This window comes from Sarcophilus harrisii, chromosome 5 (genome assembly GCF_902635505.1).
Source record: "Sarcophilus harrisii chromosome 5, mSarHar1.11, whole genome shotgun sequence".
In the NCBI taxonomy this organism is placed as follows: domain Eukaryota; kingdom Metazoa; phylum Chordata; class Mammalia; order Dasyuromorphia; family Dasyuridae; genus Sarcophilus; species Sarcophilus harrisii.
In genome coordinates this window covers 238,670,001-238,684,461 of record NC_045430.1, presented here as the reverse complement: position 1 = coordinate 238,684,461, position 14,461 = coordinate 238,670,001, and the positions used below count along the sequence as shown (strand labels likewise).

General features: G+C 35.2%; 1 protein-coding gene across 1 annotated transcript in view; it reads right to left on the bottom strand.

The window, feature by feature from the left end:
- ITGA8 (integrin subunit alpha 8) overlaps positions 1-14,461 on the bottom strand; it is a 202,965-nt gene that overhangs the window by 41,909 nt on the left and 146,595 nt on the right. Inside the window, exon 25 of the mRNA XM_031939925.1 lies at positions 14,032-14,190. Coding sequence (XP_031795785.1) covers positions 14,032-14,190 — 159 coding nt within the window. The remainder of the gene's footprint in view (positions 1-14,031; positions 14,191-14,461) is intronic.

Genomic DNA, 14,461 nt, shown 5'->3' with positions numbered 1-14,461 from the left:
GAAAAAAATTAAAGAGTAACTTAGAAAGACTTCAGAACTCTGAAAACTGAAATGTCCAATCATAACTCCAAAGGATCAATGCTAACTACCTTCTGACAGTGAAGTGAGAGACTTAAGATACAGAATGAGTCTCGTGTATTTGGATATGGCAAATGTATAGATTGATTTTGCTTAATAGCACTTATTAATTATAAGCACTGTATTGTCTTTTGGAGGGAGGTATAATTTTCTACAGGATTACAAAAAATAAGAAAAAAGAAGAAGAGAAGAAAATGAAATTCAGAAGGAAAAACAGACAAGTAGGATAATTTTGAAAGTAATATATTGAATTTATTACATATATTTAAAGAAAGATGTTCAGAATGGAAATTGGAGATTCATTTTTACATATAATTATTTAATTCTGTTCTTTTTTATATTCATAATATTTTCTTTTTGGTATTGTTAAATTCAAAATTTTAAAAAAGATAATACAAAAGGGATATGAGCATTGTAGGGATATTATAGCATATTTTAGAAGCTAAAAGCTGCCTTGCAAGCACTTTTAAAACAAGGCATTTCCATTCAAATACAAAGATCATCTAGGATTCCTAGGAAGATATTAACAACAATACCAACAACGAAACACTTTTTGATGACGATAACACTCTGTAGATGGTAAGATCCTTCAGGTGTTCCTGTTTTCAGAGAGCACTGTGTTGGCAGCTTCCTTGGAAGAGATCTACAATCACTCAAAAGAATTTGAAGACTCTCCCCACATAGGAAATACCAAGTAGATGAAGAGTGTCTTTTGACCAGATTTCAATATACATTCAAATAAATACCCTCTAAAGTTTGTCCACTGCACATCTGGGAAAGACAATGTAGTTGGACAACGGGATAGGCTTAGAGTTGAAAAGGGAAAAAAATTTTTTTTTTTGGAATTACAAATTTCTCTCTTTTTTAAACTGATTTCAAATTTCCCAAGAAATCAAAGTTCCCTATTTTCAATACTATCATTTTAATGTTATACATAAGGAAAATGAACTCTCTACCAAGGAATATGGAATATGGAATACCAATGTCCTTAAAGAATGAAGATGTGGATTAAATATAGGGCATGATAGGTATAAACAAACTAGCATATAACCATTAGGTTATCATGAGGGATTCTGAAGGAATAAAGGATGTCATTAAGGAAATGTATGACACAAAAAGATGGGTTAACCATATGGTTATGGGATAACAGGAGGATGGCTGCAGTGTTTTCTTGTTAATCCACCCATATCAGGGGAAATTGAGAAGAGCAGATACTCTTTGATGAACTGTTGGGAGAACATGCATCACGTAGAATAGGCAGGCATGGATAGGATAGGTCCATTTGAATATTTGAAAATACAGCATAGTGAGAAAATTAACTTTTTAGCAGCAAAAGTTAAAAGGGAAAACAAAGGAAATTATTATAAATTCTTTTGTTTAATTATAGTCCAATAAAAGTAACAAATTGAGAAATGAATAAATATATAAAAAAGCATACCATAAGCAGATTAACCTTATAAGAAATAGAGACTTGAAATAATCCAATCTTAGAAAAGTTTAATTGAATAAGCCATACATGAACTCTCTGCCAAGGCTGTTACAGATATGAAAATAAACCACAAATCCATATGAGGAAAAAAAACCTGAATCAGAATGGATTTAATTGAAATTTGGCAGTTGAATGAGAAAATATTTAAATGTCCGCTCTCATTTCTTTTGTGTTTTTAAAGGTTAATTTATTTCTTTGGAAGATATTTCTCAGAGACAGAGCTTACACTTGGATTGAAGGGGGAAAAAAACCCAAAACATTAAAATAACTATCAGAGAGGAAATAGTGTGTGTGTGTGTGTGTGTGTGTACGTGTGTGTGCATTTGCTGAGGCAATGGGGCAAGTGACTTGCCCAGGGTCACACAGCTAAGAGGAAATACTAATCTTAAGCATGAGTCAAATTATTTCTTCAGGGTTTTCCCACAGATTTTTGAAAACAATTTTTTAAGAAATTGAGAAATATTGATAGAAAGAAGACTTTTAGGTTTGGGTTGTAATTATCAAGGGATTCTCGTCTTAAAATACCAGAGAGAGATTGTTTGAGGAGAGTTTTAAGGCTGTATTTTGTCCTGAAAAGTCATTTTTTCTTAATTTTTGGTTGGCATGTAATCAACAAACAATAAACCTAGTGAGATGATGTATTTTCTATACCTTTCAATCAGTTATGAGTATTGGAAGATATGTTTTGCTGAGAAAAATCATCCAAGAAAGCCTACTAGTTACCTTTTCACATTTTCATCAATAGTATCTATAATATATTTATAAACCATTTTCATAATGATTTACAGGGAAAGTAGGCATTTGGGTGGGTAGTGAGTTTTTATTTATAACACACTATCTCTGCCACTGAGTATTTACAAAGATATTTCCTTATGCCTGGAATGTATTCACTGCTTCCTAATCTTAAAGTTGCCTAATCCCAGAATTCTTATCTGCAAGGCTCAACTCAGGAATCTGCTTGCTCCTAAAGTTTTCCCAGATTTGTCCTCTGTACTCTTCCCCCAAATTGCTATTGCTTTTTCTCTTCTCAAATCATTTTACATTACACTCATATACAGATTGGGACTCTTCTGACTCTCTGAAATATAATATGAGCCTCTTGAGGGCAGAGATTGTTTAATTTCCCTTTGGATCTCTAGTACCAGGAATAATAGAACCTTGCACATAGTAGGTACTTAATACATAGTTACTGGATTGAATTGAAGCCCATATTCATCTATGAAAACAATAAATCACTATAGAAATGTCAATATTTTGTTTATTCCATATCTATTTATTTTATCTCTATTTCTATTTTCATCTCTAACTATTGAGATGACCTAACTTAATTGAGTTTCATGCCTAACTTTCTTTAAATTCATTTTCATTGTTTTTCATAATTACAGGAACCACCACCATTTGTAATTGCCTAGCATCCTCTGAAATGCTTGGCAAATAAGCTTGCACCCTAAACTTGTATTTCCTTTTGGCAGCAATGTGTTTTATTTTGGCATTGAGGACAAGGTGAGGTGATTTCTCAGTTCTTTCAGTCTCTTTCTTTTGATAATTACTTCTTATTGGTTAAACTTATGTTGATCATCATAATCAATGCCTCTATTTTAAAAAAAAATCAATCTTCATTTTTTCTTTTATTTATTTACCTATTTATTTATTTATTCTTTTTTTTTTATTTAAGTAGGACAGAAATATCCATATGAATTAGCTACACAGAAATTCTTCTTATTCTTATCCTTTGTTCTTTTTTCAATCTTGATTCTGACCTTGGCTCTAAGTAGTTGATGGTCTGTGAAATTATGCTGAGGTTGGTAGCCATTGATTTCTTCTTATGATATGCTCAATTTCTTTTTTGACACAAGTTTGTTTTGGTGATTATCTTATGTAAAATCATCTAGCCATTTCCGAGGAAGTGTTCATAATACAGCATTTGACAGTTTTTCCTTTCTTAAACCCAAATCATATTTTCGGATACAGCTTGCTGCCCTCTTTTATGTCTATTTTTTCACATTGAAGAAATCAAGTACCAGGGAGACCAGGTGTATAGTGGATAGAGTACCGGCCTGGAATTAGGAAGATTCTTCTTCCTGAGAACAAATCTGATTTTAGACACTTAATACCTAAGTGACCCTGGGCAAGTCACTTAACTCTGCTTGCCTCAGTTTCTTTCTCAGTTAAATGAAAGAGAGAAGGAAACAGCAGATCATTCCAGTATCCTTGCCAAGAAAACTCAAAATGGGGTCATGGACAGTAGAAAATGACTGAAATAATGAATTCAGTGAATCAAATATCAGAGTATAAATGACTTGGTTTGAATGTCAAGTACTTCCTAGAACATTTTACTTCCACAAATGCTTGTAACAGATGTTACTATATAAACAACAATTTCTTCATGGTGCTGTGTTAGTTTATCATTATCCTAATTTTTATTGGTTTGTTTTTGGCCTTGCTTTAGGCATCAGAAAAGAAGCCATCTTTGCCAGTATTACCTTTGGCCTCAGTTTACTCAGTTGTAAAGTAAAGGAGCTGTACTAGGTGGACCTTTGAGTTTCCTTCCAGATCTAAATCAGTTGCCTATGATGCTATGAACTCCTTTCTTTAATCATCTTTCTAAGGAGAATCTGTAAACCATTCTTCCATTTGGCTGTCAGTTTTTTTTATAGCTTCTGGCTCCTTGAACACATATACACATCTATTCAATATTCATTACAGATGTGGATATATTAGTCTAGTAATATGTTATAGATGGTCTCTTCCATTGCCAAACCACCATTTTTGCAGGAGTAGAAGGGGGTTCCCAACGAATGACGACCTGTTTTTGTCTTATGAGCCATTCCATTAAGTCTGCGTGGCCAAAGAATTCATCTCTTAGTGGCCAATCTTTTGGAGGAAAGCCTCTTTATGTAGTCCTTGGCCAATAGGTACGGTCTATTACTAATATTGGACTTAAATCTTTTCAGGATTGGTAAAACCAGCCAAAAATTGTTCTCTTCTCATATAAACTTAAAGAACCTAAAACAACACCATGTCACAATAAAGCTTCAGAAAAGGTCTTCAGTTATCACGTGTCATTGAATATGACCTGTTGCAAGAGTCTTTCTAGATGGCAAGTATCTAAATTCCCTTTCTTATAATGCTATTGTGATTATTATACAAAGCCCCACATTAAGGGTTTCCCTAGATGAAACCTGATCATTCCAAAAAATGTATCAATACACATAGCAGAACCAAATGGATAAAAAACAGCCCTTATCCAGAATGTGACATGATTATATGGGCAGCCTACTAACATTGTCCATCAATAGTCACATCTGGCTTAGGCACTGCCAATGAACAACGAGGTGAGGCAAGAATTGAATAGGAGGAAAACAGACTGGATCACATTTGGGAAGATGAAAAGAATTGTCAACAATTCTAAGTTTTATCTTGTTATAAAAGCTCTTCTTTTAAAATACCAATATTCTCTCAGTGATTCCATATGGCTATAAATCATGGAATCCAATGACTTCAAAAAGAACAAAAATTGTCAGTAAACAAAAAAGTAACAGAAAAATGTATCATTGATATAAATAAGTTATAAGCAAAATCCCCCAAATGCAAAAGAATAGTCATTGGGGGGCAGCTAAATGGCTCAATGGATAGAGTGCCAGACCTGAGTTCAAATATTGCCTTAGACACTTAACACTGCCTAGCTATGTGACCCTGGGCAAGTCACTTAACCCCAATTGCCTCAGGGAAAAAAAAAGAAGTCACTGGCCATGAAGGACTATAAAAGATGAAGTGATAATGGAGTGAACTGGGTATAACCTATGGAAAGGCCATGCGTTACACTGGTATCCATGAAATACCACAAAATCTGAGGAAAAACAAATTTGCTGATATTCCATAGGAAGGATTTACCGAAGATATGGATGGGATGGGCTCTTCCTGATTCACCTTACTTTCAGCAGCTTTCTTCCTCTTCAATTTACTTTGTAATTATCAATATACAGGTTGTACACTTTCTTACCTTTTGTAGAATGTAAGTTCCTTGAGAGCAGGAGCTTTCTATCTTTGCACTTTTGCAACTAATAATGCCTTGCACATCAGTTCTTTTGAATGATCAGAATTGACTTGATTTGATTAATTTTAGTGAGATGGCAAATGCACATTGGTGAAATCAAAAATTAAAGTACTTAAATATATTTTCAAGAGAAATCATGCTTCTCAACATGAGATATATATGCTTATGTCTCTTAATTCCATATTTATATTATGTAGTTATTGATGAAGAATGGAAAAGGAACTAGGCTTGGAGAGAGGAAAACTCAGATTCAAAATTGACCTGACACTTATCAGCTGTAAGTATCAAGTGGGCAAGTCACTTAACTGTTTTGTGCCTCAGTTTCCTCATATGAAAAATGTGTGTGTAGAATGGACTCCATGGCCTCTAAGATCTCTTCCAGTTCTAAATCGACATTTTCTTTTGGTTTAATTAGTACTCTATAGGGATTGGTCTTGCTTGAAAGATTTTTCTTTCTTGAATTCATCACAGGTCAACTTTGTCATTCTCCTGTTTTCTTTTTTCTTAAGTCGAGTCATTTACAAAGAATTTTAACTCAGGCTGTTTTTCTCCTAGAATATTAGGGACAGGAACTGGATTTTGTGATCACAACAAGGGTTAAACTTGGGATCACCATTTGTCTTCTTTTCTTGTTTACAAAGTATCACGTTGCCTATCCTTTTTTTTTCCTCCTGTATGGCATTCTTGGCTATTTAGTATCCTTCTTGCCAAACTCTTTATCCATTGTTCTCTTTGTTCTTTCTATTTCTTAATAAGGCTATATTTTTCTAATATTTTCTTACTTGAAACTATCAACACATTCGAATGACCCTTGAAAACTAAGCCTGGGGACAACCCAAATGGGAAAACACAGTAGTTGGAGAGAATTCTTTTTGTTCAAAACCAAATTTATTCTATTTTGAGATAAAATTGATTCAGTTCTAAAAGTTTATTCCAAGAAGGCTCTGGAGCTAATTAGATTTAATAAATTGGCCTTAAAGTTGTAGACAATGGAACATTTTACAAAAGTCTAAGACAGTGCAATATGAAGAGCTCCTCTCATCAAATCCTTTCTCCTTGGCCTCAAATATATTTGAAAGGAAATTTGCTCACTGAGCCAGGTTTAGAAGACAAAATCCAACCAAGCAAAACCAGCAGCTTGATAAAGGGGAGATGTTGAAATAGAATATTGTGAAATCGAATAGAAATGAAATAATATATTCTGTGGGAGAAAACCATGAAAACAGGAGTAGGGTAAACCTGAGGCAGGATCATCATGCCTTCTGTTTGTTGCTACTGCCATTACTGTCTGCCATCATTTAGCCTTTGACAAATGGTTTCTCATTGTCCAGAAACAGAAAGTTGGACTGCAACTACAAGACAGGTTGAAGAAATTCCCATGATGCCAGCAAACAAAGGGAATGTTCACTTCCAACCTACAAGGAGCAATCATTATATTGGCCTTTGGGCAAAAGTTCCATGGCCTCTCTCGGGACATTTTAAATGGGGAGAGAGAAAAAGAGACAGAGAAGAAGAAGGGGAGGTGAAGAAGGGAAGAGAAGAAAAAGAAAAGGGATAGAGGAAGAGGAAAAAGAAGATGAGATGGACAAGAGAGGGGGGAGAAAAGAAGAAAGGAGAAGAGAAGAGAGGAAGGAAAAGAACAAAAGTTGGAAGAGAGTTGGGATAAGACAGAGTAGATGGGGAAAATTTCCCTGATGTATGTGTAAACAGGCAATGAGAAATCCAAAGTATTAACTGAGTTGTGAGGAATGAAAAAAAGCAAAAGCTTCAGGAGAGCTTGTGTATAACCATCCCTCACCAGATAAATAAGGGATGACTGGTAGGGATGTGGAATCAGACAGTTCCCTGGGCCAAACCCCAGGTGGTGCTGCCAGCCAGGGATATCTTGATTACAACAGACAGCCAGTAGCTACAGGGTGTTTGCATATGTGTGTGTGTGTATATGTGTGTGTGTATGTGTGTGTGTGTGCACTGAGCACTGAGAAAAGGATATTTTCTAACAATGTCTAATATTCATATATACAGATGTCCGCATTGCAAATGTTTGCAACTAGGAAAGGGGCTAGATGCAACATTCTGTTGTATATAAAAGGATTTAATTATAATCATATGCCTAAAAATGACTCACTTGTGTTATATTTTTCTGGGTCAAAGGATGACTGTCCAATTTAGGCTTCTTTGTCTTTTTATAGAATTCAATAAAATGTAAAAAATCTTAAAAGGAATCTGTAATGGAAAATCAATGTATCTTGAATTAAAAAGTCCAAATTCAAATCTGCCTCTACTATATACCATTTGTATGAGGTTGCAATGATCATTTCTCTTCTCTGGGTCTCAGTTGTATAATGTACAGATGTACAATGAGCAGATTAGGCTAGCTGATCTCTGGAGCTCTATTCAGTTTTAAATCTCTGATTCTAGGATTGCTTTAATTAGAAGTGATTATACTCCAGATGATGAAAAAAGCTTTTATGATTTGTGTGAGACTATGGAGAGCAATGTAATATCCTTCTATAAGGCATCCATCCCCAGGATCTTCTATTCCTGTCACAATGGACTTTGTGCTTCATGTAGCTGCCATAAAAGCATAACCAAATCATTCAGATGGATGGCAATATTAAAGAAAGAAGGTGATATTTTTATACATGTGCTTCATGCAGTTATTTCACACATCACAGAATCTCAGTGATTATCATCTTCCACACTAAGATCCTAATTATTGATTAGACAACGGATTTTTAAAAAGCATCACTAAGAAGATACCTCTCTTAATCCATTCCTATAAAAAGATTCCCTCCAAACCACATCAAATAAGAGGTAGCCTAAATTTCTATGGAGACCTGACCTTCAAACAGCGAGAATCTACTATGTCCTAGAGAACATATTCACTTTAAGCAGAACTCTCACTGCACCAAATCTAAGTTTATTTTCTAAAGAAACCTGTGGTTTTTTCATTATTCAGTGATATAATAATAATATGATAATATAATTTAATTATTCCCAAAATTTTACTCTACTTTTAAGCTATGAAACTTTAAGTCTTATTGTGGTTTGAAGCTTTCATAGTTTGACAAGCTGTAGAACACAATCCATAGATTCATAGTCCAAGGCCATCCAGCCAAGCACCCTAATTTTATAGATTAGAAAGCTCACTTAACATTAATTACTTCAGTAATTGGCCCAAGGTAACAAAGTCAGATATCAGGTCGTTATTAAGTTACTCTCACTCCAAAGCCAACCCGTTTCCCACTTGTCCAGATGCTCACCCATTAAGTACATATTACATACTTCTCCCACCAAAAACCAAACCCATCCTAGACTTGATCTCATTAATTAGCATTCTACTTTTGTCAATGAGATAGAAGTATTTATTTAAAAGAGTAATCTGTAGTATGTGAAGTATATCATTAGAACATTGGTTTCAAAATCAGGAGACTGGTTTTGAATCCCAGTTTTGACATTTAATAGCTATGTAAGTCATTTAATCTCTCCAAGTCATAGTTTTTCCATCTTTAAAATGGAAATAATACAAATGCATCATCTACTTCACAGAGTTTGTTATAAGAATACTTTTTTGCAAAATTAAAATTTCATACAAAAAAGAATTGTTCAGCAAGTCTATCAAATAAAGAGACTGAAGTACAAATAAGAAAAGTCTCTTCTCATCTTCCTCTTCCTCTACTTTTTCTTTCTTCTTTTTAAAACAACTGGATTCCCTGGAAATGTAGGTGCTACTCACTATTGGTACAAGAGCTATAACCCTCTAATTCCAACTTAGGCCATCATTTAGTAGCGTAGAGGCCCTTGGCTCCTCAGCCTTACTATATTAGTACTTAACTTATTCAGCACCTTATTGGTTGGTGTGTGACACCACTTATGTGAACACCTTATTGCCTTTAGCCTAATTTCAGCTCAGAACTCTGGAGATTTGCTAGGCTCAGCCTCCTCCAATGGCTAGGATTACAAATGTGGCCGCTACACCTGGCAAAAGAAACTCTTTTTTGCCCCAGTTCATACAGTGTGTATGGATGGCCATGTGAAGGTAGGTTGCTATGCTTTTCTATATAATGATGGCCTTGACCCCTCAAAATAAAACTACATATATGGCATTTAAGAAGAGTAGCATTGGATTTGGAGTCAAGAAAATCTGAGTTTATGCTATGAGACTAGTTATGAGACTGTGGGTATGTCACTTATCCTTTCAGACTCTAAGTTTCCTCATCTGTAAAAAGGGGATAATAGTTCTTATCTTAATCCTTAATGTCTTATACATTACTTACCAACTCCTGTTCATTCTATCTCTAAGATATCATATATCTTTTCTTTCTATTCTATTCTATTCCCACTATTACTAATCTAATTTAGAACCTTAATATTTATTGAAACTATTGTATAAGTCTCGTAGGGCACCTAGGTAGTTCAATGAATAGAGTTCTGGGCATAAGTCAATAAGATCCATCTTTATAAATTCAAATCTGTCCTCAGACACTATTTAGCAAGTCACTTAACTATGTTTGCCTCAGTATATTCATTTATCGAATGATCTGGAAATAGAAATGACAAACTACTCTAGTAGTGTATTTTGCCAAGAAAAGCCCAAATGGGGTCACAAAGAATAGGACATGCCTGAAAAATGAGTGAACAACAATTAAGTTTCATAAATAGTCTCTGTGCCTTTGGTTTCTCTCCTTTCTACTCCAACCTTCCCTGCTAAGTAATGTTCTTACTGCTCCAGTTTGATCATGTCATTCCTTTGTTTCTATAGTTACTTATTGTCTGAGAGTTAACATGAAAACATTTTATTCTGGTATTTAATATACACAGCTTCCTCTCTCTACTTCCCAACTGGTTCTCTACCTTTCTACCATCTTTTCAGTTTCATTTCACACTAGTCCTCTTGCTGTATTCTGTGCTTCAGGTTAAATGTGCTACTAAGTCTTTCCCAAACATCCTCTCCCCGCTTGCCTTTCTGTATTTGTATCAGCTACTTGATAGCTGGTATTGCCATCATCCAGATCCTCTGACTACAGAAGCCTTCACTCATGCTCTATTTTTTTTTTTTTTTGCAAGGCAATTGAGGGTAAGTGATTTGCTCAGGGTTTCACAGCTAGAAATCTTAAGTGTCTGACGCCAGATTTGAACTCACTTTTTTCTGAATTCAAGGTAGATACTCTATCCGCTGCACCATCTAGCTGCCCCATCACTCATCCTCTAAATCTAGAAGGTCACACCATATGAGAATGCATTGAGAGAAGTGAAAATATACAGCCTAAAAAAGATTTTGAAGAGCCATGAAAAGTGTCTTCAAGGATCTGAAGAACTGTCAATGCTTCAAAGAGATAGACATTCCAATTGACCTTAAAGGGGCAAAAGTAGAAGCAGTGAATATGTAGAAGTTGTAAAGAGGAATATACAGGTTTGATATAAGGAAAAATGGAAACAAAACTGGAGTTTTTCACAAGAAGAAGGGATATGGAAAGACTTAAATGAACTAATGCTGAGTGAAGGGAGTAGAATCAGGAGAACATTGTATACAATAACAGAAAGATTGTGTGATGATCAACTGTGATAGATGTAGCTCTTCTCAGCAGTGTGGTGATCCAGAACAATTCCAATAGATTTGAGATGGAAAATGCCATCCACATCCAGAGAAAGAACTATGGAGACTGAATAAGGATGGAAGCATACTACTTTCAACTTTTTTTTCTTTCTTATGGTTTTTCTCTTTTGTTTTAATTTTTCTTTCACAATATGACTGATATGAAAATATGTTTGAAATGATTGTACATGTATAACCCATATCAGATTGCTTGCTGTGTTGGGGATCAGGGAGGTAAGGGAAGGAGAAAAAAACTTTTGACCTCAAAATCTTATAAAAATGAATATTGAAAATTATCTTTACATGTAATCAGAAAAAGTAAAATACTATTAAGAGGGGCGGGGAGGATGAATGAATGGGCTAACTTTAGTTCCTCATCAATGGAGAGAAGGCTCAATGGACACTGGTTTTGTTTACTGTAGAAGGGATTCTCATTCCATTAGAAATTGTACTAGAAATTCATCTAAGAGTTAAACTATCTCCTTTCTGAATGAAATTTTGTTTAATGTCTGTCTGTAAATCTGTGAAGTAATCTTATCTACCTAATCTTGGATTTCTCTTCTATGCACTTATCACAGTTTAACTTATACCAATAATCATTGGCTTAGGTTTTACCTCCTCCTAATAGACCGTGGTTTCCTTTAGGGGAAGGACTATTTATTAGAATGTAGGAACTTAATAAGAACTTATTGAAAAAGAATTGAAATGTTAATTATATCTCAAGTTATATGGAGATTATTCTGGCATCTAATCTCCAATGTATACACAGAGGAGTTTTGGTGGTAATTGCAGTCCTTCAGAAACTAAAGAAAAGATCGGGCAATGCAGGCTTGGTGCTAAAATGGCACTAAGACGTTCCAGGGGCTGCTCCTCCACTTATTTTGCCAAATGAAATAAACAGGCCTGATAACAAGCCAGTTAACTGCAGGCCCTGTCCCAACAATGATAAAGCATCATTAAATAGCAATGAAAGGCAGATGTCAAGGCGAACGAGGTGCGTTAAACAAGTTACATGATACATACAAATGTGCCAGCCTTAGGCAAATCATGAAGCTAAATATGGAGGAGAAGCTTTCTACTTCAGGGTCGTAGACTGAAAACCCAGAACTGTGATGAGATATCTTTAAAAAGTTAATTACTAAAAATACTGACATGCTGACATTGGAAGAAGAGTTACTTTACAGTAAATCATTGTCCTAGAAGAGGTTAAAGTGCTTTGAGAGGAGGGTCAAGGAAGATGAAATGGCAATTTTATTTTTTCCATTTTTAGGGAAGAGAAGCACTTTTAATAATTAAGTGGACTACAGATGTTCCCATTTATTATTCGTCCAGAGAGAGGCACTAACATAGCCCTACTAGTCCTTTAACACTGAACCCCTCTTTTTGCCTTCATACTTTCTGTTCTTTTTAAAATAGAAAACAAGCCAGGCTGAGCTTGAAAAATAAAAACCTCTTTTATAAGGAGCAATGACATTGTGCCATCCATTGAGAAGGGGGCAAACCTGGATCCCAGACTGTGAGCCCAGTATTTCACGAGTTCTTCCTGGTGTTCCCTCTCAAACAGAGGCTCTGTGTCCCCTAGCTTTTAGGAGAATATTCCTTCCCCCAGCTACCCTGCAGAAAGTTCCTTCTATTTTTTAAAAAAGAAATATCTATAATTAGTAAGACTCTTTGTCAGATAAGCACGACTTTCTCAAACTCTTGTGCTGCATTTCCCCCACTTCCCTTGAAAAGTCAGGACAAGCCCTGAAGTTCGACAAAATCAAGTTTGTGATGGAGAAAACTATCAGTTTCAACTATAACAACAAAAGTGTATATTTCTACAGTGTTTTAAGGCTCATGGAGTGCCTTCTACCCAACAATCCTGTGAGATCTGTCAGATTAGATAGGATTATAGCTAAAGAAACTAAAGCTCAGAGCCAGAGTCCTGGACATAGCTAATAGGACAAGATTCACACCCAGGTGTTTTCTGTGTTCAAATACGGTGCTCCTTTCACTGCAAACACTCCCTCTTGTGGCTTCTCCATAATTCTGTCAATGGGATGGAAACCTGGAAACATAATCCTTTGGCTCATATGACATGTGGACAGCCTTTGGGAGATTATCTCATGTCACCAGTAGCACTTGGAGCTGGTAGTGGAAGCCCATCATTCCCACTCCAAACAATGAACTAAGCACTTTGCCAATTGTATTTCACAACTAGCATTCCACACTGATTCCTCCAGACAAAAGATTTGGAAATGTCTTATTTTGGCTTGCGGGTGTATAGACAATTCAGCATTACATACAGCCAGATAAAAGTGATATATTTAATAGTTTAAAAGATATCAGGAGAATCAACGAATTATAGAATTCTAAGCTGTGGAAGGAACTTAGAGGAAGAAATGTCCAATCTCCTACCCAAAGCATGAGAAAAGGAAAGGGAATCCTATTTGTTTTGGCCTGATATTATTAAAGAATTTACTTGTTTTGTTGTAACGATAATGAATTTGTTATTATAGAAGCCAGTCAGCTTCTTTTCATTGCTTATCTTTTTACACATATGAAGGTGGAGAATGATGTGTGGATTAGTGGAAGTCCTTCCATTGATACAGATTAAAACCAGTCTGAGACTTTAGTAGGCAATTTTTCAAAAATTGTCTTTTTGGAGAGAAGCTTTTGACTTGCAATTAATTCTATTTTTTGGCTCTCATGACACCAACATAGTCTTGTCTCTAAAAGCAACTCTTTACACATTATACCATACTACCTTGCCAGAATTTATAATATTTTAATAATGAAACCATGATTAGTAGGAATAGTTCCTACCTTTATTCCCAGTGAGTTGATAGCAGGGTTCGTTCGACACTGCAATGGCCCAAGGGTCTGAATATGGAAAATATATAGAAGAGACTCATCTCTTGCAGAATTTGGCCATCCCACGGTCAGAAGTGTTTCACTGATAGTACTGGGTCCGATGTTGTGTAGCTGCCAAAGAAATGATTACGGTGACTATCATGACTTAATATGAATATGTATATATGTTATATATAATTCCTTTAAAATCAGCTAGAATATAAGTTCAGAAAAATTATGTAAACAGCTTAGACAGTGAGACTTGATGGCTGTTATGAGAGCTTGTTTAAATCAGTGAAACTCCATGTATGGATTTTCTCAACACTGTCCACAGAGCTTAGCCATGTCTAAAATTATGGTGTTTACCTTGATTGTTTTTATTACTTTAATTTTAGAGATAGGC